At 38.3% G+C, this 22,728-nt stretch overlaps 2 protein-coding genes across 3 annotated transcripts; one reads left to right on the forward strand and one right to left on the reverse strand.

The window, feature by feature from the left end:
- The first annotated feature begins 575 nt into the window (after positions 1-575).
- Positions 576-15,079, forward strand: pusl1 (pseudouridine synthase like 1). Its single transcript, XM_086087116.1, has 9 exons — positions 576-681; positions 776-844; positions 909-975; positions 1,362-1,549; positions 7,898-8,047; positions 10,950-11,120; positions 13,551-13,605; positions 14,168-14,330; positions 14,968-15,079. The coding sequence occupies exons 2-9, from the start codon at positions 789-791 to the stop codon at positions 15,006-15,008; spliced, it is 891 nt and encodes a 296-aa protein (XP_085943242.1). The 5' UTR covers positions 576-681; positions 776-788; the 3' UTR covers positions 15,009-15,079.
- Positions 15,080-15,122: 43 nt separating this feature from the next.
- ddx19b (DEAD-box helicase 19b) lies at positions 15,123-21,720 on the reverse strand. 2 transcript variants are annotated; one of them, XM_086087115.1, is made up of 12 exons: positions 21,530-21,720; positions 21,009-21,048; positions 20,848-20,940; positions 19,837-19,972; positions 18,860-18,952; positions 18,666-18,768; positions 18,459-18,573; positions 18,175-18,352; positions 17,769-18,006; positions 17,498-17,660; positions 17,014-17,205; positions 15,123-16,839 (listed from the first exon to the last, which is right to left on the reverse strand). In XM_086087115.1, exons 1-12 carry the CDS (start codon positions 21,584-21,586, stop codon positions 16,778-16,780), a joined length of 1,470 nt encoding a protein of 489 aa, XP_085943241.1. In that variant the 5' UTR covers positions 21,587-21,720; the 3' UTR covers positions 15,123-16,777. The 2 variants fall into 2 exon arrangements, with proteins under 2 accessions (XP_085943241.1, XP_085943239.1); XM_086087113.1 differs by having other exon boundaries at positions 21,009-21,078.
- Between the last annotated feature and the right edge of the window lie 1,008 nt (positions 21,721-22,728).

Genomic DNA, 22,728 nt, shown 5'->3' on the forward strand with positions numbered 1-22,728 from the left:
GCAAGATATGACCATTTTACAAAATAATCGATTAGATAAAGGACTTTACGCTGTATGAGATTCAATGATTACAATACAGGTAAGAGGCTTTTTTGACGTCCAGTGTCCCGGAGGGGGCGTTCCCATGAGGGTTATGACGTCACGTGCAAAAAATCAATACATAATCCACATTAATTTGTAATCCCACTTTAACACGACAAATTGGATAATCTCCTATGTGTAATCTTGTTTATAGGCAGGTGACTGTTTAAAAAGTAAAGTTAGTCCCTCATGGTCATTAAAAAAAACGTTTTTACAATTTTACCGTGGCTTCTCATGACTTTTTTGCTCATCACTTTTCATTGGAACAGAGTGCATGATTTGGCGCCGCGGGATGACGTAATAAAAAAGCGATAGAACAGAGAACGTCCTCTCAAAGTTCTTTACTGCAAATAAAATAGGCTACATGTTAAAACGTCGAAAGCAGCGTTCGGCGTTGAACCATAGTATATTTTTTAATTAATATTTTTGCTCTGTGGCATATCAAATGACCACATATGTTCACGGAACAGCGGCAGGAGTTATCCGCGGGTTGATGAAGCCTGTACTTCCGGACTACAAATCCGAATGTGCCTACATCCGGATGCAGCTCGCGCCTCGCAGCACGTTGGACAGAACAGGGCGACGTTTATCGGCTCACTGGTGTTGAATGCGTTATGTATTATATATATATTAAGTGTCTTTCTTCCTCATTTCATGTTAACATGCAATACGTTTAATATGCACAACGAAATAGATCGAACGAGATCATGTGCAACCAGACACGATACCTCATCTTTTTCCAATACATTGGAACTAAATACAGGTAGGCCATTCTTTACATACATTTTATGTATAGCATAACAACCGAACAACCTATTTGTGTACAGCGGTGCAGTCAAACTAGCTCCAAATCAACGGTTACTGGAGAAACGAGGGGTCCAAGATCACTTAGAGGTAACAATCTCAATGCTATTCATTAAATGATCAAACACACTCGAATATAAGACTACCGAGTAACATTAAAATATATTTGTGGAGGAAGTTGAATATTTACAAAGCTGCACTGCAACTGGGAGTAACCAGTACACAGCAGAATGAATCTGTGTGGTGATCTGGTGGTTAGTATATCTGCCTCATGTTAAGTTCAGGGTTTGGATCTCAGTCTTCCTCCAACATCACCCCTGTACATTGGTAGGTTAGCTGGAATAGCCGAGCCCAGCTTGCATACGAACTTTATGATGAAGCTGGATTTTAAAGTTAGTTGATGTTAACTTTCAACTGACACTGAGATCTTAATTTTACGTTGTCTATTTTTTCTCTCTCTCCATGGCTACATGCAGGATGCATTAAGAAGACTGAAGCCACTCGACCCAGTGTCTCTGTCCATTTCCAGCAGGACAGATCGCGGCGTCCACGCTCTCTCTAACTCAGCCCACTTTGATTTCCAACGCACGAACGACAAGCCGCCATTTACAGAGGACATTTTAGTTGAGGCGCTCAATTACCACCTCAGGGCTGAGCAAATTAGGTACGTTTCAATTAGGGATAGACCGATTATCGCCCGGGCCGATATTCAGCATTTTTACGAATATCTGCATCGGCCATTTTGAAGAATTATATGGCCGATAATAGATCCATGGTAAAAAAAAAAAGTGTTAATTTTAGAGAACTAATTACATTTTCAGAGATGCCGCTGACCCTGGAGAAATCTCTGCACCTTCTGTTTTTGTTTGAAATTAAGATAAGTACAAATTTAATGCTTCAGATATTTTGAAATTTTGGAAGACTTTATTTGCTGTAGAAAACAATTATTTAAGTTTTTATTTAACTTTTGAAAACATGCTTGCTATTGCTAAGATTTTTTTTTAACTCCAATATTTTACGAACCCTAAATGTAATTTAATAAGAATTTTTTTTATTCCAATATTTTACGAACCCTAAATGTAATTCAATAAACGTGCTTTAAAATTACACCAAAAAATAAGAGGTGGAGTTTGTATTTTTTTTCTTCAAATTTTCATGTCAATATTTCCCTTTTAGTGAAAATGAATATCGGCTCCAAATATCGGTCATCGGCATCCGTGACCACTAATAATCGATATCGATATCAGCCCTGAAAAAAAACATCGGTCTATCTCTAGTTTCAATGTTTGTACTGGAAGAAATTATACTATTTTAGTTATTTGCCTGACTTCTATGCAGGCAGTGACTGTGTGAACATAAGTGTACTATGAATGGTTGTCTTGTCTGTCTCTGTTTGTAAGACAATGAATGATACAAACCAAAACCAATTCCTGTCCATTCAAGTGGTCAAAATGTTGGGAGGAAAGTCTCATAAATAACAAACTGTTGGCACACAACAATTTAGGAATGAATAGATAACTTTTTTCCAACCTTTATTTAGCATCTAACTGTTCTGCTTGTCACTGTACATCGCTGACACCAATAGATGAACAAAGACGTATTTGTGATTAACTCATTCACTGCCATTGACGGTTATAGATGTCAAATATTCATTTTAACTATTTCTATTAGTTAAAAAATAATAATAATTGTTAACAAAGTATGAAAACCTAGAAATTTTTTATTGTACATTTAGAACAGATATAAAATTTGTGATTAATCGTGAGTTAACTCATGAAGTCATGCAATTAATTATTTGCAATTTGAAAAAATTAATCGCCTGACACTCCTAATTTTTAATAATCTTTTCTTTAATCGTAATTAATCGCATGAATTCTAGGTTTTCATACTCTTGTTAACAAAAGTGGAAAAAATGTTAAACTAATTTCAAGTTCAAATGAATTTTTGACGTCAATAGCAGTCAATGGCAGGGAACGAGTTAATAATTTTCAGATAAACAAAGCATAATTTGATCATTTCTCAGATTGCGAGTGGGATGAAGTCAAGCTTTAAATGCATTGCAGAACAGAAAGAGAAGTGAACGTATGAAGGAGAGAGACCAAGCTAATTGGGAAACAGACGGAGAGAAGCTGGAAGCAAGGAGGCAAGCTCCCAGCATCCCACTTGCATCTCATTAATCCTCCAACCTGCAGAGAGAAGGTTGCAAAGGATTATCTCTGCTCTGCTTTTTGCTCTGTAGTATCCAATAACACGCACGTATGCACCTGCAACGCTGAATAGAAATAACCTTCAAGACTGGTGCAGATTTAAAAACAAAACAACAAAAAAACACAAATACTTTGTGTTGTCTGCCTATACTAGGGTTTCCCGAACTTGGGTCCTGAATGAGTTTTTATTGGGTCCCGGATTGACACAGATGATTAATATACTGAAAGTTATTTTATCCATTGTAAGGAAGAAACAGTTACTTGTTGTAATAATGTAGTTTGTTCAGTTCTACATTGACAATAATATGTTCTATGCAGCCCCACTAGTGTAAATACGGTATTTTGGTTAATATTGTGTTAGTGGAATATGAGTTAAACAGCAAAATCCAGCAGTTTTTATCAATATCAGAAGGCGGCCATTTTGCCACTTGAAATGACATCACAGTTGCTGAGGTCTCAGGTAACAACCAATCACAGCTCAGCTTCAGAAAACAGGTGAGCTGTGATTGGTCGTTGCCTGAGCCTTGAGCAACTGTGATGTCATCTTCAGTCGGCAACAAGTGGCAAAATGGCCGCCCCTGGAGATGGATAAAAATGGCTGGATTTTGCTTCATAACTCACATTTCGCAAATGTAATATTAATCAGAATGTCATGTTTATACTAGTGCGGTTACATATAACATATTATTGTCAAGGAATGTTTAACATTCCCTTTAAGCTAAAAAAAGAAAAGAAAGAAACATTTATTATTTACAATTAATGAAATATACTGTGCCACAAAAACTCCCTATCAGTGGTCTCATTTGAAATGTGTGAAGATCATTTAAAAAGCAATCTTCACGCTTTAAATAGAAGTGAGTGTGTGTGTTGTGGTATTTCCACGTTTGTTTGTCTGTGTGTGTGTGTGTGTGTTTGTGATTTCCGGGCCCGGGCAAACCGCAAACGCTGTCACTTCACATTCAAGCAGGTGCCATTAGAAGACGTGAAGCTTTCCTGTGCCACGTGTGGCACCCAGTCCCCTCCCTCGTAACCTAGTTTCTCTTCTCATGCACCGGGGCACACATACACACAGGCACCGAGATCCATAATGTAACTCTGTGAACAGAAATAGACGTGCACGTGCACGCATGTAGCATCGTGTTGAGCAGCATCTTTTTCTACCGCCACACCCACTGACGGTCAGTATGCCAACCCACAGCAGCCTGTCTTAGTGAGTGCTGCGGCGTCACCGTTTGTGTTGACATTAGCTTGGTACCTGAAATGGCAATTCAGTCATAAGTTGCATGCATATGCTGTCAGACATGGTGTCTTTGAGCTGAATGGACAACAAAATAAATCAGTTGAGGACTTAAAGAGGAAGTCAGCCCCCCCCCCCCCCATAAAAAAATCTTGACAATAATATGTTCCATGTGACCTCACTAGTCTAAACACGCCAGTCTGGTTAATGTCAGAAGGTGGCCATTTTGCCACTTGCTGTCGTGTGAAAATGACATCACAGTGATGTCATCTTTAGTTGACATCTGTTGATGTATTTTGCTGCATAATTCAGATTACACAAATGTAGTGTTAATCAGAATGTCATGTTTAGACTAGTGAGGTCACCTATAAGATATTATTGTCAAGAAATGTTTACGGTTGACTTCCCCTTTAAACAATGGGGGCGCTATAAACATAAAGTATAAGCGGGAGAAAATAGCATGAATGTTTGTCTCTTAGCAGGCATAAAATTAACTCATTTACTGCCATTGACGGCTATAGACGTCAAAAATTCATTTGAACTATTTCTATTAGTACCCCCCCCCCCCCCCCACACACACACACACTTTTGTTAACAAGAATATGAAAACTTAGGAAAACATTTATTGTACATTTAGAACAGATATAAAATTCATGATTAATCTTGAGTTAACTAGTGAAGTCATGTGATTAATTACAATTTTAAAAAAAATTAATCGCCTGATGGCCCTAATTACAAAAAAGAAAAGATTATTAAAAATTAGGGGCGTCAGACTATTGATTTTTTTATTGTAATTAATCGCATGACTTCAATAGTTAACTCACGATTAATCATAAATTTTATATCTGTTCTAAATGTACAATATATATATATTTTAGAGGTGTTCATATTCTTGTTAACAAAAGGGGGAAAATGTGAAACTAATAGAAATCGTTCAAATGATTTTTTTTTACGTCTATGGCAGTGAATGAGTTAAGTGCAACATTTATTTATAATAAATTGAAAATACAAATTGTGATAGTGATACTATATTATGTTGCTTCATAGGAGTGGCTGAGGGCTGTGGCGAGTGCAAAGTGTCCATTTTAGGGGCAGGGCATTTATTACGATGAGGCCTTTTTTTTTTAAGAAGTACATTTTTAAAATATAATAATAAATGTCAGCTTTAAATATATCATTGTGTTAAAGGCAGTGTGGAGCTTATTTATTCATGTAGATTAATTTGGGTGCAGCCTCTATAAGAGCAGAAGACACTTATTTTTTGGAAAAATTGTATTGTGCATCAAATCTAAAGTTAGTCTTTTTTTAGATTAGGCGTTACTGAGTGATATGCGTCTGACAATGCATGCTGTGAACCTACATTATAGTTTTCATTTCTTGACAGCTGATCAACTAAACAGCTCATAAAGATTTCAAAAGAAGAAAAATGCACATCCCACATCCAATCAGGATTTTTTTTTTTTTATGTGGTTTCTTAATCTGGTGGCTCACCAGAATTCAAAGCAGATGTCATGATTGCAAATGGCACTGACCTTAATTACATTCAAATACCTCACACAGACGGATTCATTGTTTGCCACCACTTGATCTGATATCAAAAGAGACAGCCGTCTAAATGTCACACACAGGAAGTGTACAATGTCCCCTTGCTGGATGCACATCAAAGCACGTCTCATCCTGAACTAATGCTAAATAGTTGTGCGTAAGCGCTTAGCTCCCCTGAGCTTTGTGCTCTCTGACAATGGATGTGCCTTTGTGTAAAAGCTGCATCATTGGCATTTTAGACAAAGACCCATGCACAGTTTTTATGGCCGTAATTGGGAAACCATCTGTTCCAATGTGTGGGGGAAATGAAGGATGCTTTTGATCAGTTGTCGCATTAGCCTTTGCTAGCAGCGTCACTTGAAGCAAGAAAATGGTGGTCCGCTATTCTCTCGCCCACACAGCGGTGGACTTTGGCCCAGGCTTACATATTTGAAGTACTGGATGGATGACCATGTCATTGAGGAAAAATTGCCACCAGAGGATGATGATTTGCAATCCAGCGCAATTAGCTAGCTAGCAAAACGAAAGGAAAGGAGATGGGGAATATGAGAACACAACATTAACTGTATTCAAAGTAAAGAGAGCCAGGTTCGATTTTTAGAAGCCTTTTTGGATGAAAGGTAAAATGTCTTCAAGAAATAAGAAAAAGTCCAGTTGCTGTGATTCAACCTTTGCGGATTAGCCTGACCTGGAATACCCGAGAGTCACAGCCAATGGCTCTTGTTTTCATTTCTCTGCCCGTTTCACATCTGTTACTTTGTATACAGGTGGTTTGTTTTTTCTTCAGGCAATTCTTGCGGCTGTACTGGCTTACAACTTCACAATTGGCTATTTTTCCACATATAGCTGGTTTTCAGTAGTACCGGATATATCAGTAGTTCTCACAGGAAATACCTGCGTAGTCTTTCAGCCCTATTTATTGTTTAAATAATCAATGAAATAAAATACACAGCTGTCAGTCAAATATTCCAAAACTTTGCATGTTCGATAGTCTTTTTTTTCTCTCTCTCTTTTCTCAGACCGATACCAGTACGAGTACTCAAGTCTTCAGTTGTCACCGATACTTCTCGTACTTTTAGGGGTGGCAGGCAATACATTTTTTTTATTGTAATTAATCGCATGACTTCAAAATTTAACACATTTTATATCTGTTCTAAATGTACAATAAAATATTTATTAACTTTTCATAATCTAAACATAAAAGCGGGAAAAATAATAGAATGACTAATAGAAATATGGCTGTATCTTTTAGTCATTGATACAGTAATTTCATAGTAATTCATACAATTGAGTTAAAATTAAAAAGATGTGCTGTATTGTAATAAACGAGTGTGATATAGATTTGTGGTCATTGATTTTGAGGTCATTTTTCTGCCACTAGATGGCATAGTTGCATTTGTAAGACATTGGTGATAGCTCGGTGCATTTTTCTTTTCATATTAAGCGCTATCTAATCTTTAACATGAAGTAACTTGTGAAATTCTGAACATTTTTTAAATTGTAAAATACAACTTGACCCCAGTCTCCACAAATATATGCATTATTATTACATTTATAACTGCTAAATTTTGACGTTGACGTGTCTGCTGCGTTGCAACTGGAATTCCCCCAGTACAGGCTTTCAAAGTAAGGGGCGGTCATTAATCTCGCGTGGTAAATAAGTGACGTTAAAGGAACTTAAGTTAACTCTAAATCAACGCACTCATTTCGACAACCCGACTTTTGATACATAAAATTTCCCCCCGAAACAATCACAGATAATTATAAAGAAAGCCCTATATCCCAATATAGCATTTTTCCTTAAAAAAGCATACAATTTACGTCAATTTTTCTATTCTAATTTCTAGTGCCTGATCATAAAACGACCACACAAAAAATAAGGCTGGGTATCAGCCCAATACCTAGTATCGGTGCTCACCCATCTCTAATGATGTAGATGCTGTATTCTAATCAAATGTACTAGTGACATTTACATAGCCAGACCAACAAGTATGCTGATTTTTCAATATGTTCCCTTTTCCAGCATTACCCGTGCCTATCGCGTGCCTGATGACTTCCACGCCCGTTTTCAAGCACTCTCCCGGACGTACGTCTACCGCATCGCCCTGGGTGTCTCGCATCTTTCTCAGCTTCCCCTCGCCGAGCGCGGCATGTGCTGGAACCTTCGCCACACGTGAGTCGACAGTGCGTGTGCGCCTATATGATTGTGACTCCCTTTCATATAGAAAGCGAGCTGAATGTCTTAGCTCAATCTAACACACACGCACACACACCCTCAATACGCTCCTAACAAGCCTTGCAGAAACAATGTCATGTTAGACACATGAATAATCCACATGTGCTCAGTCGCAACTGCAAATTAGGGCCAGTCAACTCCAGTCAAACGTTTTATCTGAGCTGATGTCCCAAAAACAAACAAAGGACAGACCGCGATGTGGGAAACGATGGATGTCAAGGCGAGAAAGGAAGGACGAGAGAAGAATGCTTTTGAAAGAGATTTGCTGCTTACATGACGTTCTCTTGGCTGGAATTGGGAAATTGGAAGGAGGAGCGTGAAGAAACACATTTCAGGGAGCATATACTGTATGAGCATTTGTCGTCTCGTTTTTTTTTAGGGAGGGGGGGGGAGGAGGAAAGTAGGCCAAGATAAGCTGCGGGCTCATACACATGCCGAGCAACACCCACACGTCTCCCGATCAGTCTTCCCCTGCCTCCCTCCCTTTTGCTTCGTTATCTCGTCTCACATTTTCAGCATCCGCGTCGTCCTTCCGCCCCTGAGCATCCCGGTTTGATCTACTCCTTCATCGTCACTCGCCACCGCCCGCTGAAAGAACTCTCCTCTCATCTGCTTTTCTCAAAGCAGTTGAAACATGATGACCTCCGCCAAAGGAGAAGTCGCAAAGTCTACAGCAGGGGTCTGCAACCTGCGTCTCTGGAGCCACATGTGGCTCTTTAGTCCCTCTTCCTGCGGCTGGCTCCCCGAGGATCTCTAAAAAAAAAATTTGGGGAAATTATTTAATTTTTTTACATATTAATTTTAATTTGTAGATAAAATATTATTTCAATGAATACATGATTTAAATTTAAAAAAAGAACAATTCAATATTTTATTAAAATAAAAAAAGTGACAAAAGGTATAGGAAAAAGTTTTACCTAAAAATGCCCAAAAATTGACCATAAAACATCCAAAAAGGACGAGGAAAAGCAGAAAATTACCATAAAATGTCCATGAAATTGCCAAAGAATTGAATTAAAAAGGCAGAAAAGAAAACATTCAAAAAGTAAACATGAAATGTCCAAGAAACAACAGAAGAAAGGCAGAAACTTACCAATTACTTTTCTTTGGAATTGAAGAAAAAAAAGTCAAAGTTGATTTAAAAAAAAAAAAAGTCATTCATTCAAAACATTCACAAAGTATAAAATGTCCAGAAACAAAAAGAAGAAATCCCGGAAATTACTATTAAATGTACACAGAATTGACCCCAACATTTTTTGTAATTGTCAGCCAAAAGGCAGAAAAAATATATATTTTTAAATAGCCATAAAATGTCCAATGCTGATTGCACTATTTCCTCGAACCCCAGGATTAAAAAAAAAAAAAAAAAAGTCTCTGTCCCTATATCTTACATCATTTTTACTGAGCAGGAAGTAGCCTGCTAACAGAAAACCAACACAATATGCGCTTTCAAACGTTTCATGAAAGTTCTATATTGAAAACAAATGTCATATTATCATTATTGTTATTGTTATTGTTATTGTTATTGTTATTAGTCATAGTCATTGTCAGGTCTGTACCAATAGTGTTGCGTTTTACGTCAAATGTTATTCTTTGTATATCCAGCTAAAAAATGGACTGCAGGCCGCAAACGGCCCCCATGCCGGGGTTTGGCAATAATACATCACCAATTACTTTTTCATGTTTATTCCTATAGTTAATTTTGATTTTGTATTGTATTATGTCATGATGTTTTTTAATTCATGTTAGTGCCTTCTAGATTGTCTTACACTCACTTAAAATATTTACCTGCTTGTGCAACTTTTAATAGGTTAATGAGGTATCGTTGAAGTCAACTAGTACTGGTTTGCATTGTAACTAAATACAGATGTGTATCTTTTTAACATGTGTATTTCATTCAAATGCATATAGAAAAAGGCAGTTTTTATGTTAAAATACAGTTTGTATTTGCTTAGTCATCATGTCAGTTTAAAATCGGAGAAAATGTTTACTTCCATTATCCATCCACGTACTTTAGACTGTTGACTTTAAGGTGATGTAGTAGTATGAATTCCATTCCACGTCAATACAAACAATCTTAAGGTTGTTTACACTTTGTGTTGAATAAGCAATGGAACATGTGAATCCATAATGATGCCATGTAGCACTTCCTTTAACATCCTTAACTCGTTCACTGCCATTGACGGCTATAGACGTCAAAAATTCATTTGAACTATTTCTATTAGTTTAAAAAAATATATACTTTTGTTAACAAGAGTATGAAAACCTATATTTTTTATTGTACATTTAGAACAGATATAAAATGTGTGATTAATTGTGAGTTAACTAGTGAAGTCATGCGATTAATTACGATTAAAAATTGTAATCGCCTGATTTTTTAAATTAATCTGTATTTCTAAAAAAACAATCTAGGTTTTCATACTCTTGTTATCAAAAGCGGAAAAAAATGTTAAACTAATAGAAATAGTTCAAATGAATTTTTGACGTCTATAGCGTCAAAGGCAGTGAATGAGTTAACCAAGAGTTTATATAAAGATCATGTTTTTCACTTCTTCATCTAGGACCAACTCTCATGTTCCAGATTTTAATTGAAGGCGTTACGCTTTTAATTAGTGAGACATTCTCGTTTTTCTTCCCTGCTCGCTGTGTTCCGCTCTGTCTTTCTATCAGATCATATTTGAGAGCTGACATTCGCTTTTTGGGGGAACCAAGTATTAGCTCTGGGTGTCTGCTGCCTTTTCCTACATTTGTTTGCTACACTTATTTCAATAAAATGAAACTTGGTGTCTTGCAAGCATGCCGCCGAGTGCTTTTGGTCACACCGTGTGTTTGTTGTCAGGGAGCTCGACGTGGAAGCCATGAGCGAGGCGGGCGCCATGTTGCTTGGAACTCACGACTTCAGCAGCTTCAGGGCAGTCAACTCCGACTTGCCTTTTAAGAACCCTGTAAGGACGCTGGATGTGGCCAGGATGCAGCCTGGGAGAGCATTTCTATGTGAGCACTTCCACAGGTAAACGGGATTTGAAGATACATTTTTTTAGCTACTAAAGGTGACGTATAAAAAAAATTGCTTGTACATAAGAATAGACTGAAATGCTGCCATCTTCAAGTGTCAGCCGAACTACATGGAAACATAATCACGTCAATGCTAAATGCTAAGCTAAGTCTCTGATCTAACAACACGAGGGGAAAAAATTCTAGATTTGCACTAGTTGCTTTTTGGAAATGTAGTTGCTAGAGGGGTCTGACGTTAAATATACAGTAGCAACAAAGTGGCTTAGTTGGCAACACTCTAATTAGCACAAGCAGAGGTTCCCTTACTCTGTCGCAAGTTGTCATGGTAACTAAAGCTGAGCAGTGGCTCATTTGCATGGCAGTCTTACCCCCTCAAAACAGGCCGATTCCAACAAGGCCAGAAAGAGAAAAGACTGAGATTCTTAAGTGTTAAAAATTAATATTTCCTAATGAAGTAGCCACCAAGTAACCCCCAAAAATTCTTTTTTTGTTGTTGCTGTTTTGTTTAAGTGAATTTGTCAATGTTTTCTGTAGGGTAACACCTTAGACGAGTTGATTCCACTTTGGGAATTGGGTAGGTAGGAGCAATTCGATAACAGACACAGCATTTAGTACTATTTTTATTTCACTGAAAGTCCTCTTTTATTGACCAAGGTTATTTTAGTTAACTACAACGAAAAAACGAAAATTAAAAAAACAATTTCGTTAACTAAATAAAAAAAACGAAAATGCTTTTAAAAAGCGAAAACTAACTGAAATTACATTTTATGTTTACAAAACTAACTATAATTGTAGCAAAAATGTGAGCTTTTGGGGATGATTTATTTAGATAATTACCGGAATAAGGACATTTGAAAGTGATGTCATCTAGCAGCAGCCAATAGAAAAGCACCTTCAGATGACGTTGCTCCCATGGTGTTTGTTAAATATTGCGCACAATACACACTTAAAAAAAAAACTACAAATAATAATGAAACTAAATAAAACTAAGCATTTATAAAATAACTAATAGAACCACCCTGAAAACTAATTAAAACTAACTACATTTAAAAAACAAAACTCAAAATGAACTAAAATAAAAAATTCCAAAACTATAACAACCCTGTTATTGACATAAGCGGTTGACGCTGGATTTTGTTTCTGTGAAGGGTTGTCTTGCAGTTGGAATGCCGTTGTTATTTCATGAGTGTCACAGTGGTAAAAGAGGAAACGGAGCAGTGAATTATTGAAACGCAAAAGGTTGATTTCAATTTTGGATCCTGAAACAGGTAGTTGTGTTATGTCAGGCTTGGAACTAACATTTGGTGTGGTGATTTGATCCAAAAAAATTTTTATTTAAACAGCACATTAAGACACAATTCTTTCTGTAGTGTTCCAAGAACTGACTTTTTTTTTATGATTTATTTCTTTACAGGCATATTCATAATTCATATTATACTGATTTATAACTATATATATATATATATATATAACTATAACTATAATTTACTCGCAATCGACAATACTTTACATACTGTTGGTATCGGACAACCTGTATCAACATTAGACCGCTAAAAGTTCATTTGAGAGTGGTGTTTATTTGTCTTATCCGGATGCCGAGCCCGATATTGGGGCATGGTGTCTATCAGATGAAGAGCCGCTATTTGAGGGAATGCGGCAATTATGCTATGCTCAGAATTGCTGTTCTTCAGAGTCCATGAGCTGTCACAAAATATGAATACACTTGAGATCACATATGATCAGAACGCTAAGCCAAATTTGCATTTGACCTTAATCTTTTTTTTTCCTTCAGTTTTCTCCCCAAAAATATAAAGTGAGTCTTTCTTAGGATGATGAAGGCTGGGATGACTTAAATGCCAGACGAGAGGACAATATTCATTGACTGGGTGTCGCAGACTCGCATATCAGAAGAAGAGACCGATACAAACTTTTTCATCGTCACATAATCCGGTTTGGTTTAAGCAGCAGTGTAAATATTCACAGGGATTCATTACAGTGGATATAAAAGGTACACCCAAGCCTCTTTGAATTGCAGGATTTTGTGAAAAAGCCTAGATGAATCATTTCAAAACATTTTCCACCATTATTGTGACCTATAACCTGTAAAAGTCAATTAGTTAAAAAGAAAAATCTTTTTGGGTGGGGGAGTAAAAATGAAGTGTGCACACCTTCTCATCACACCATCCGATGAATAAATAAATAGAAACAACTGGTATGATCCACTGCATTTCTACACAACTGAAAACTTATACCTCTCCAAACTGAGAATTTATTATCTTCAGATTGTTTCAATATTTTTTTTGTGAAGGTCCACAAAGGTCAACCAAATGTGCCTGCTGCTCAAGGACAGATCACCTGTCAATCAATGTTTTACGTATACAAATTTAATCATTTTACATGTTTTTTTCCCCGTGGTGTCTTGCAGAGAGATTCCATTCTGGGAATTGACTTTTAAAGCCAAATCTTTTCTCTACAAGCAGGTATGTTCTATGCTGGTGCTTGTCTATCATAACTCGTACGTCATATTGTTCTCTGACTCAACAGCGCCTCATGTGGTTGCAGCCAAGTAGTGCACTAAATTTAGCCCTAATGCCTTATTGACTCAATTAGTTGACAATCACATTCGTAATGATGGGACTATTACGCTCATTCCTTATTAGAGGTTAAGATGAATATTTACTCAAACAAGTCGGATGCTTTAAATTGAAAAATACAAGAAACTGTGGGAATTAAAGGTAGATTTAGAGTAATTGTATACAAACTGTTGTGATTGGCTGGCAACCAGTCAAAGAGAGTAGAAGTGTAGAAATTCAGGTACATCTGTACTAATCTTGTTTAAACCTAGATTAGGCTTTGTTTAAATTTCTTGTTGTAAAACTAAACCTGAAATATTGCAGAATTCTTGTTTATTCCCATATAGTCCCATGAATTCACATTGAAAGTCTCCTGGAATTGTGTTGGTATTGGCACACGTTTTTTACATTTTTTTTTTTTTTTTTTTGCGTAAAGAGCCCTAATTAAGTCGTATCGTTGTTGCTTCAGGTGCGCAGAATGACGGGGGCCCTCGTGGCCGTGGGCCAGAGAAGGATCTCACTCACCAAGCTGAAAGAGATCATGGAGGCTCGGAACTCTCTGGCTTATCCACAGAATATAGTTGCTCCGGCCCGCGGCCTCTTCCTCACCAGGGTGGACTACAGTGAGTCAGGTAAGTGAGGATGGAAGAAAAAAACTCGTCTGTTTAGTCGGGTCACACGGTTATGCTTGGGTTTGTTTTCATTTGAAGATTTTTTTTCCCCCATGATGGAGCCACATTAGATTTATTTATTGCTCAGGGCTCAGGTAACAACCAATCACGGCTCACCTGTTTTCTGATTTTTGTCATGTGACGTTCCCAAGCTGAGCCGAGAATGGTGGTTACCTGAGCCCTGAGTACCGGTAACTATGATGTCATTTTCAGTTGACAAGTGGCAAAATGCCTCTATTTTAATTGACTTATTGCCAATAAAACTTATTAAATCAGATTGACACATTACACGTTTTTATATGCATAGTTGGTTCATGAGATGTAATTGAAACCAGGAACCTTGTTTCCACATCTCTAAAAGAACTGGCCCATCTGCTTTAAAACCAAGAAGCACAAATGTTTGCCCACCCGCTTTAGGTGAAGCAGCTTTTACGAGTATTACAAATGAGTTTACACAACTGTAAACTCTCCTGAAATTGTCTTTATCATGGTTGAACTATTGCCGTTCTTGGATTGCCTCAGACTTATTTTTGTCATGTTATGCCGTGTTGATGTTGCGTATGTTAATTGCTGAGAAAACTATTTTGTGTTCCATCAGATCTGCTGTCACCACAAACCTCAGCTGGGAGTCTTGAGTAATGCAAAAATTCAAATGTGAACATCCATGCAATGAAGTTTTTTATATTAAATATTTCTTCCTTTCTGGTTAATACTGGGTGTTTTATGACATAGAAAAGACACTTCAAACAGATGATCGCCTACACGTTCTTTTAATTCAACTGAACAATATATGAGTGTGTCCGTGATCGCAGCTCAGCTTGTTGACCACACACAAACCCACGTTGAGCCTACCTTGTTCTAAACGCGTTACTTTTTAAGCCTACTTCCTGTGTGTACATGAACACAGGGTAGCTTCTAATATCAAACAAGGTTTACAACATGTGGAGTGTAACTTATGTGTGTGCATCTAAACAGTGGTATACCATATAGAAAGTGCACACATCTCCACTATGTATACTGTACATCCAAATCAAACTGCATACACCGTTTAGTTTTCACATATGATCCATGTGGATGTTTAGCAAGTCACTGTCGCAAGCCTTGAATTTGGCTGCATTTATTTCCTGCAAACTGTCCATGAATAAAAGCGGACCACTGACCCGTCACTGCCCTTTTATGCACCAGGACTGCTCTCGCAGGTTACCGATGGGAGCATAGCCAATATCCCCCCCCCCCCCCCCTAAAGCTGTGACAGTCAAAGTTGAACCTCATGAGGAATGTGTTTTTGCACTTCTCAGAAGTGAGACTATCAATAAATCAGTCACACAATTTATTTGTCCCTATAAGTTTTACATGTGTACACAAGTACACGTCTTCTATCATGCGACCGTGTTGTAACACAGTGAATCTGATTGGCATAGGTCCTCGAGTCAATTCAGCATTTGGTTTAAGAGTTCAATAGATACAAATGTCAAGTGTTGTTCAGCATGTTAAGTCCAATGTTTTGGATTATCAATAACAAAACCATATGTATACATAATGCACTTGAGGAAGGCTTTGTGTATTAATCTAACTCACAATCATTTAGAACTTTGCAGTTTGGGTGAAGAAGAATGAAGCACAAGTCCAACCCTGATTGAGGCGATTGCGAGAGAAAAATCTGACCTGAACAGTCCAAATTTGGAAAGAAACTAAGCATCACGCGACAAATATTTAAAAACAATGACAATTACATGTTACAGTTGAGCAGTCTCAATATTCTATAAATAAAATGTGACAGATGCACAACTGGACTTAACCCAGAATGATCTCAAATGTTCCATGTCGATGAGTTAGTGTCTCATCCCCATAGGCAGCCGTTTTGGCATTTGGCTACGCACCCTGAAGCTAAAATTGAGGTTAATTTGGGATTCGTTTCTGTCATGTGAATACAGGTATATACACTGTAAATTTGCATAGACCCTTAAATCCATCCATCACAGTCATCATCCAAAACTAGCAGAGCAGCAGCATACCCAACGTCACCCTTTCTACAAACTGTCAATTCTGTAACGGTCGAAAGAGGATACATTCATTTGACCTGTTCATGGTTATGTATGAACAGCAGAGTCAAATATGCTTTTAGGAGTCTCTTGACAGTATAATGTCTACAAGGTGATTACAAACTTTATTTCAAGAAGTAAAAAAAAGAGTGAAATGGGGTATGTTCCACACACTGAAGTTCATTACATGTGTAAACGTGCTGTGTATGTGTCCCCCCCCCCCCCTAAAACATAATTTCCCCTCCCCCCCGACATCTTAAAACAAAATACAAACTTAAAAGACAGCGTAAAGAAGTGTAGAGTCCTTGCAAAGCACAAGCAGCAAGTCCAGTTGGCGTCTACTTGATTGGTAGGTACACTTGTCTTTTAGCTGGAGATTTTCTCAATTTCATCCAGATCGTGTGTGTCTAGTTTTTCTATTTTCTTATCTGGAAAAGAGATAAACAGTTAGTTGCGTAGTTTTTGCCAGTGTACAAATAAATGCATTAACATATTTATGTCATTTTGTTCATTTGAAAGTAGCTCACACTGTAATTAGTCTTTACTCAGCATGGTGCACAATACTATCACAAAACAAGTCAACTATTAAGAAGCCGACTTACTAAAATGGTCCTGGATCCTGTTGAGGATGTTCATACTCATTCTGCTGTCTACCATGTTGATGGCCAGCCCCCTTTTGCCAAACCGGCCCGTGCGGCCAATCCTGTGCAGGTATGTCTCGTTATCTGGGTTACCCTCTTGGTCTACTGGCAGGTCGAAATTGATCACCACCGAGACCTGCTCTACATCAATTCCTGGTGTATGGAAAGCACAGAGAGAAAAAAAATGAGAGAAAATGACATTTCCTAAGGGAGGATTAAGCATGGAGAAAAAAAAAAATCTAAGATAATACTGATTTTTAAAAATCCAAGTTGTTCCATTTGCTTTTTTAAATAAATTACATGCATCGTAAAGAAACTTCATGGACACGCTGTCACAGCCCAACGTAATGTTATGACCTATGTCCAATTGAAAACTGGACACAATGTTATCTTTTACAGTACATTGTGACAGAAGCGTTAAGCTTGGTCTGCATGTGATGCTCACCTCTGGCACAGACATTTGTAGTGACAAGGACCTTCTCCTTTCCATCTCTGAAGCGTTCAATGACTGCAGCCCTCTGCTCCACTTGCATCTCTCCGCTGAGCAGCGCCACCTGGTGGTTCTCTTTAGAAAGCTCCCCCGCCAGCCAGCCTGCGGTCTTTCTTGTCTGGGCCGCACAGAGAAAAGCAGAGTCATCAGTTCATATACTGGCTTCACATTCAGGAAGCAAAACTCTGATGTTTCCAATGAAAATAATAAACCTGGAGTTTCTCACATGGCAGAAAATCATGGCCTGGGCTATGGTGATGGCTCCATAGATGTTGGAAAGGGCTTCAAACTTCTCCTCCTTGCTGTTACACAACACGTAGTACTGTTTGATAGTATCCAGCGTCTCCTCCTCTCGTTTCAGTTTGATAATATTCGGGTCGGGCACGATGCGCCTGGCGAAGTCCCACACGGTCTCCTCAAACGTGGCTGAGAACAGCAACATCTGGCAGTTTTTGGGCAGCATCCTGTGAGGCAGGGAACAAATTAAGATCGTAGCATCCTTTTAAAAGGACGGTGCAAACTCGAAATCTGAACATAGACATGTTCAAAATAGTAATGTCCAAATGGGTGGTGGTGTATTTTAAGCACTGTATTTCAGAATAACGGATATTTTCTTTAACATTCATTTTCACCTCTGGATGCGGATACTCTGGTCTTTGTGACCCTGCGTTGCGATCATGACATCGGCCTCATCCAGCACAAACACCCGAATCTTCTCAGGGTCGATGAACCTTAGCTTGCTGCACCAGTCCAGCATGGTGCCGGGCGTGCCAATAACTATCTGCTCCTGAAGCTTCACTCCTCGCGGCACTGGAAAATTTGGAGAGAAACTCATTAACACCAAACACGCTGGATACCTGATGTAGAAAAGTCAAATTGACACCAGAGATGAAATGCATAGCTGGCAAAAACGTACGCCTATTTCCTCGGATGGCATAAACTAATTTGACGTCCGGATAGTTTTTGCCCATTTGCTCAATTACTTTGCCAGTTTGAAGTGCCAGTTCATAGGTGGGTGACAAACACAGGCACTGATGGGAGAGGAAACAAGAGATTTAGAAGGCTAATTCAAAAGCCATACAAGTGCCGAGATGTTTGCGGATAATGCTAAAAAAAATAATACCTGGGGATATTTGTTGTCAGGATTGACATGGCTAAGCATGGCGAGGACAAAGGCAGCCGTTTTTCCTGTTCCTGACTGAGACTGGGCGATCAGATTCTGTGGACTAAAAAAAAAAAGGGGGGGGGGGGGGATCATGTAACTGCAAGTTCTTAGAAGTAATTAAAGTTTGTGTTCAGAATGTGCAGCATACTCACGGTTCAGCGAGCATCATGGGCAAGGCTGTTTCCTGGATTTTGGAGGGTCGGTTAAAACCCATGCCATAGACACCCTGCAGGAGCTGTGGTTTACTGCACATACAAGAAGCAACATTTTTGGTCTATTGGTCCAAGTTTTGGTGCAGAAATACGATAATAAACTGTACATGCAACTAAAAACACAGCTCTTCTGCACTTCCTTCTCACTTTCACATTAACGGAGGCGCGGGGGGTGTTTAAAATTTCAATATACTTGCGTCTGCCGCGGCAGTGACCACCGAATGAATGGACAGTGTGCTGTGATGTGCCAAGTGCAGTGTGAAAAGGCCATATAAGTGTTGTCACACGTTTAAAGTCGCTCCACGTGGCTTACATGGCTGCTACTCCACCAACCTGCAAGGTGTCGGTAGTGGTGTAGCATTTATAAGAATTAAGAAAAGCACAAGCGCTATGTATGGCCATCTGACAAGGCACCAGCTAACGCTAGCCGACAAGCAGCATTAATTTCTCATGTCAGCCATCAGCAAATTCACCAAACATCCTTTAAAAGTGAAGACCGACAGCATACTGTAGCGTCTGATTGTACGATGACACAAAGAGAAGAGGTATCCTCTTTACCGTAAAAATGAATGACTCGTGTCACCAAAGAAAACGGCTAACTAGCATTTCTCTCAACCATCAGCCTTTTTCTGCAGAAGCCCAGGCACATGCTCACAATCCTCTTCCTCCTTCTACTGGTCATATGAAAATCCTCTAGTGTATGTAACGTACTTGTGCTTCTTGGGGGCATTTTGACAAAAGCATTTCACAGAAACATGATTGAAATGTGGTAAATTTGAAATTGATGGGGAATGCATAACATGTCCTTTAATGCATAACCTGCACACACATATGCTCATTATTGATTAATTAGCTGCTCCAAATCATGGTCAGGGCACATGGTTGATTATGAATACATTAAACGATGATACACTTACAGTCGCAACTCTTCAAATGATTTAACAGAGTACAGAGGAGAGTTTGGATCCTTTTGAAGAACTTCTACTTGATTTGTTGTGTTGACAAGATTACTTCTAATCAACTTGTTCAACAATGACTGGGCCGCTTTGTCATCTGTGGGGGAAAAAAAAAGACAAATTAAAAATTATACACTATACTAGCCCAAAGCTGGGACAAATTGTTAGTGAGCTGAAAACCCATAAATAACATGTGATAACAACATGAGTAATTATGGTCATGAAAAACTTGCACATATAGATTGTTCCTATTTCCTACAAGTGTAAACTTTGTTCCACGTGCTGTTATGGAAAATTTCAGCCTTGTATTGGCTTTTGAGGCTCCACATACAGTTTATATGCATCACTTTTATTAAACCATAACTTGATTATCAAGGAAGAAGCAGGTTGCCACAAGAAGAGGCAGGGGGCGAAAATTAAGGAGAGTGTGGATATTCTGAGAGGTTGCCTCACCCCTTCACTTGTTCATCCACATAAGCATATGAAATTACAAATGTCGGGTATTATTGGAAAACATAATATTTGTGAATTGTATTAACGTTTTTTATTGGCTTGGCGGAGGCATGGCAGCCGGGTGGATCTCGTTTAAACCCTGAAGAATTATTTACTTATTTTACTCATAAAAAGTAAACTAGTTAATGAAACTTCACATTATTCTTTGTCATTTAAGATCAGACTGTTTAACTGCTTGGCTGCCTTCGTGGCTACTGGCTATATTGTATTTACACTCTAATTAATGTTAAGGATACTACAACAACAAAAAGCCACCTGTACTGTTGATAAAAGTTTTAAGATGGTGAGAGTTTGGACTTGGAACAGATATTTCCATTAAGTCCTGTAATGGGGACACAAAGAGGTTTGAAATATATCACTGGTTGACAAGCATCCTCGAATAGATTGTATTTGATCATAGAGGTAGCTAACAGAGCATTATGTTTTTATGATGTAACTAAAAAGATCACATCAGCTCACCGCGCTCATCTTCATCTGTAGTCTTGTCTCCTTTCGACTTGTCTGCCACTTCTGACTTTACGACACTACTGCCTGCTGGTGGTACAGACGTTCCTGAATCAACAAAATCAGATTATATCACATTCATGCTTAAAATTAGTCTGAAAACTTTGCGCACATACCGTTTTCTCCAAGTGTGTCTTTTAATTGAAGGTTTCCAATCTGTGGGGAAACGGTTTCCAGATCACTCGACTACAAAAACATATTAATGGCACCATTTGTCAAATATTATATATTTAAACGTCTTCTTGATACACAAAACTTGAGGAGCACAAACCGAGAAGAAGTCAGTGCTTCTACTTATTCAGCTTAGCTATTTTGGAACCTCTTGCATCATTCACTTACCAGCCAGCTCAAGCTGTCCCAATGAATTACCCTAAAAGTAGCATCTGCTAAAGCTAGCAACGCGCTAGGCACGCAGCACCTCTTTACCAGCTAATTTGGCGCATGTTAGCTCTTGTGTTTAGGCTAAGCAAATGTCTGAAGACACGGTGATACACCGAGCTTTGTGTTGAGACAATATCAGGCATTAAATAAAGTGTAAGCATTATTATTATTATTAATATTATTTTTACCAAGGCTAGGCCTGAGACTATAACATCTCCAAGGCTAACACAACGTGAACTAGCACATTTACACTTACTGATTCCGCCGCCGCCTCTTGTTCGTCCACTGCCTGGGCCCAGGAGTCCGAAGCCATCGTTGTTTCCTCTGTCGTTGTTTACTTTAAAAACCCAAACTGTGAAAAATGTCTCAGACTGTAGCGACAGGAAAGCAAATCAGAGTTATTCACAGTCACAATGGCGAGCAGACACTGAGCCTTGTGCAACGGCTCAGTCAACCGAGTGGAATTGAAGTGCAGGGAAAACCAGTCCTACCTAGTTACGGTTCCTAGGTGGATTTCGCTGTAACAAAAATAACAACATCAAAACAAAACAAAAAACTAAGAAGGAGAAGAAAGAAAGAAACACTAATGGACTTCAAAACTTTGAAGGCTCCTCTTTAAAAATTGTGGATAGTACCAAAAGTTCAGAATTAGGATGTGTCACCATTGTGTTTGAAAATTGAAAAACTATTCAAAACAAAACCCGCAGGCTACAGTGGCCTATATTGTAACGTTACCATGGTAATGAAAATAATGATAAAAGGAAATAATAAATAAATATTAACCAGTGAAAATCAGGCATTGATTTTGAATGGTGGTTCAACATTATTATTTTTACAAACTTATGAAACAGGCCTAGACAAAATTGTTGGCACTCCAACTTAATATTGTGTTGCACATCCTTTTGAGGCAGTTACAGCTCCCAAATGATTTGCGTAACTTTCAATGAGACTTCTGCAATCAGCAAGTATTTTTGGCCCACTTCTTCAAATGGCTCCAAATGTAACTCCAGTAATTTTGTTATACTTATATTATTAATTAAATACTTTGATACTCATAGTCTTAAGTTTCAATTGTACTCTGCATAAATTGAAGACACCATGTGCCAGATAGAGCAAAGCAGCCCCAGAAAATAACAGCCTCGTCCCTGTTTCACAGTGGGGGCAATGCTCATTTCTTGGATTTGCCTTGCTAAAAATTTCCAGTTTTATCTAATCTATCTATAGGACATTCTCACAGAAGCTTTGTGGCTTGGCATCGTGCAATTATATATTGTCAATAGTGGCCTCTTCTTTGTGATCTCCCATGAAGTCCACTTTGGCTCAAACGACGACAGATGGTTCGATCTAACACTGATACACCTTGACCTGGGAGTTCACCAATAATTTTATTGGAGGTTGTTTTGGGCTGTTTTGTCACCATTCATATTATTTGTCGCTTCAATTCGTCATCAATTT

The sequence above is a fragment of the Leptonotus elevatus genome, chromosome 10 (assembly GCF_054856555.1).
Source record: "Leptonotus elevatus isolate MCC_2025b chromosome 10, RoL_Lele_1.0, whole genome shotgun sequence".
NCBI classification, from domain to species: Eukaryota; Metazoa; Chordata; class Actinopteri; order Syngnathiformes; family Syngnathidae; genus Leptonotus; species Leptonotus elevatus.

Bases quoted from the DNA above. Each gene is read 5' to 3' on its own strand.
- pusl1 (XM_086087116.1), top strand. From the start codon at position 789: ATGTGCAACCAGACACGATACCTCATCTTTTTCCAATACATTGGAACT. The intron at 8,048-10,949 runs GTGAGTCGACAG...GTTTGTTGTCAG, and splicing joins TGCTGGAACCTTCGCCACAC to GGAGCTCGACGTGGAAGCCA. The intron at 13,606-14,167 runs GTATGTTCTATG...TTGTTGCTTCAG, and splicing joins AATCTTTTCTCTACAAGCAG to GTGCGCAGAATGACGGGGGC.
- ddx19b (XM_086087113.1), bottom strand. From the start codon at position 21,586: ATGGCTTCGGACTCCTGGGCCCAGGCAGTGGACGAACAAGAGGCGGCG. The intron at 18,353-18,458 runs GTACGTTTTTGC...CAAATTTTCCAG, and splicing joins TGCCATCCGAGGAAATAGGC to TGCCGCGAGGAGTGAAGCTT. The intron at 16,840-17,013 runs GTAAGTCGGCTT...TCTCTTTTCCAG, and splicing joins CAGGATCCAGGACCATTTTA to ATAAGAAAATAGAAAAACTA.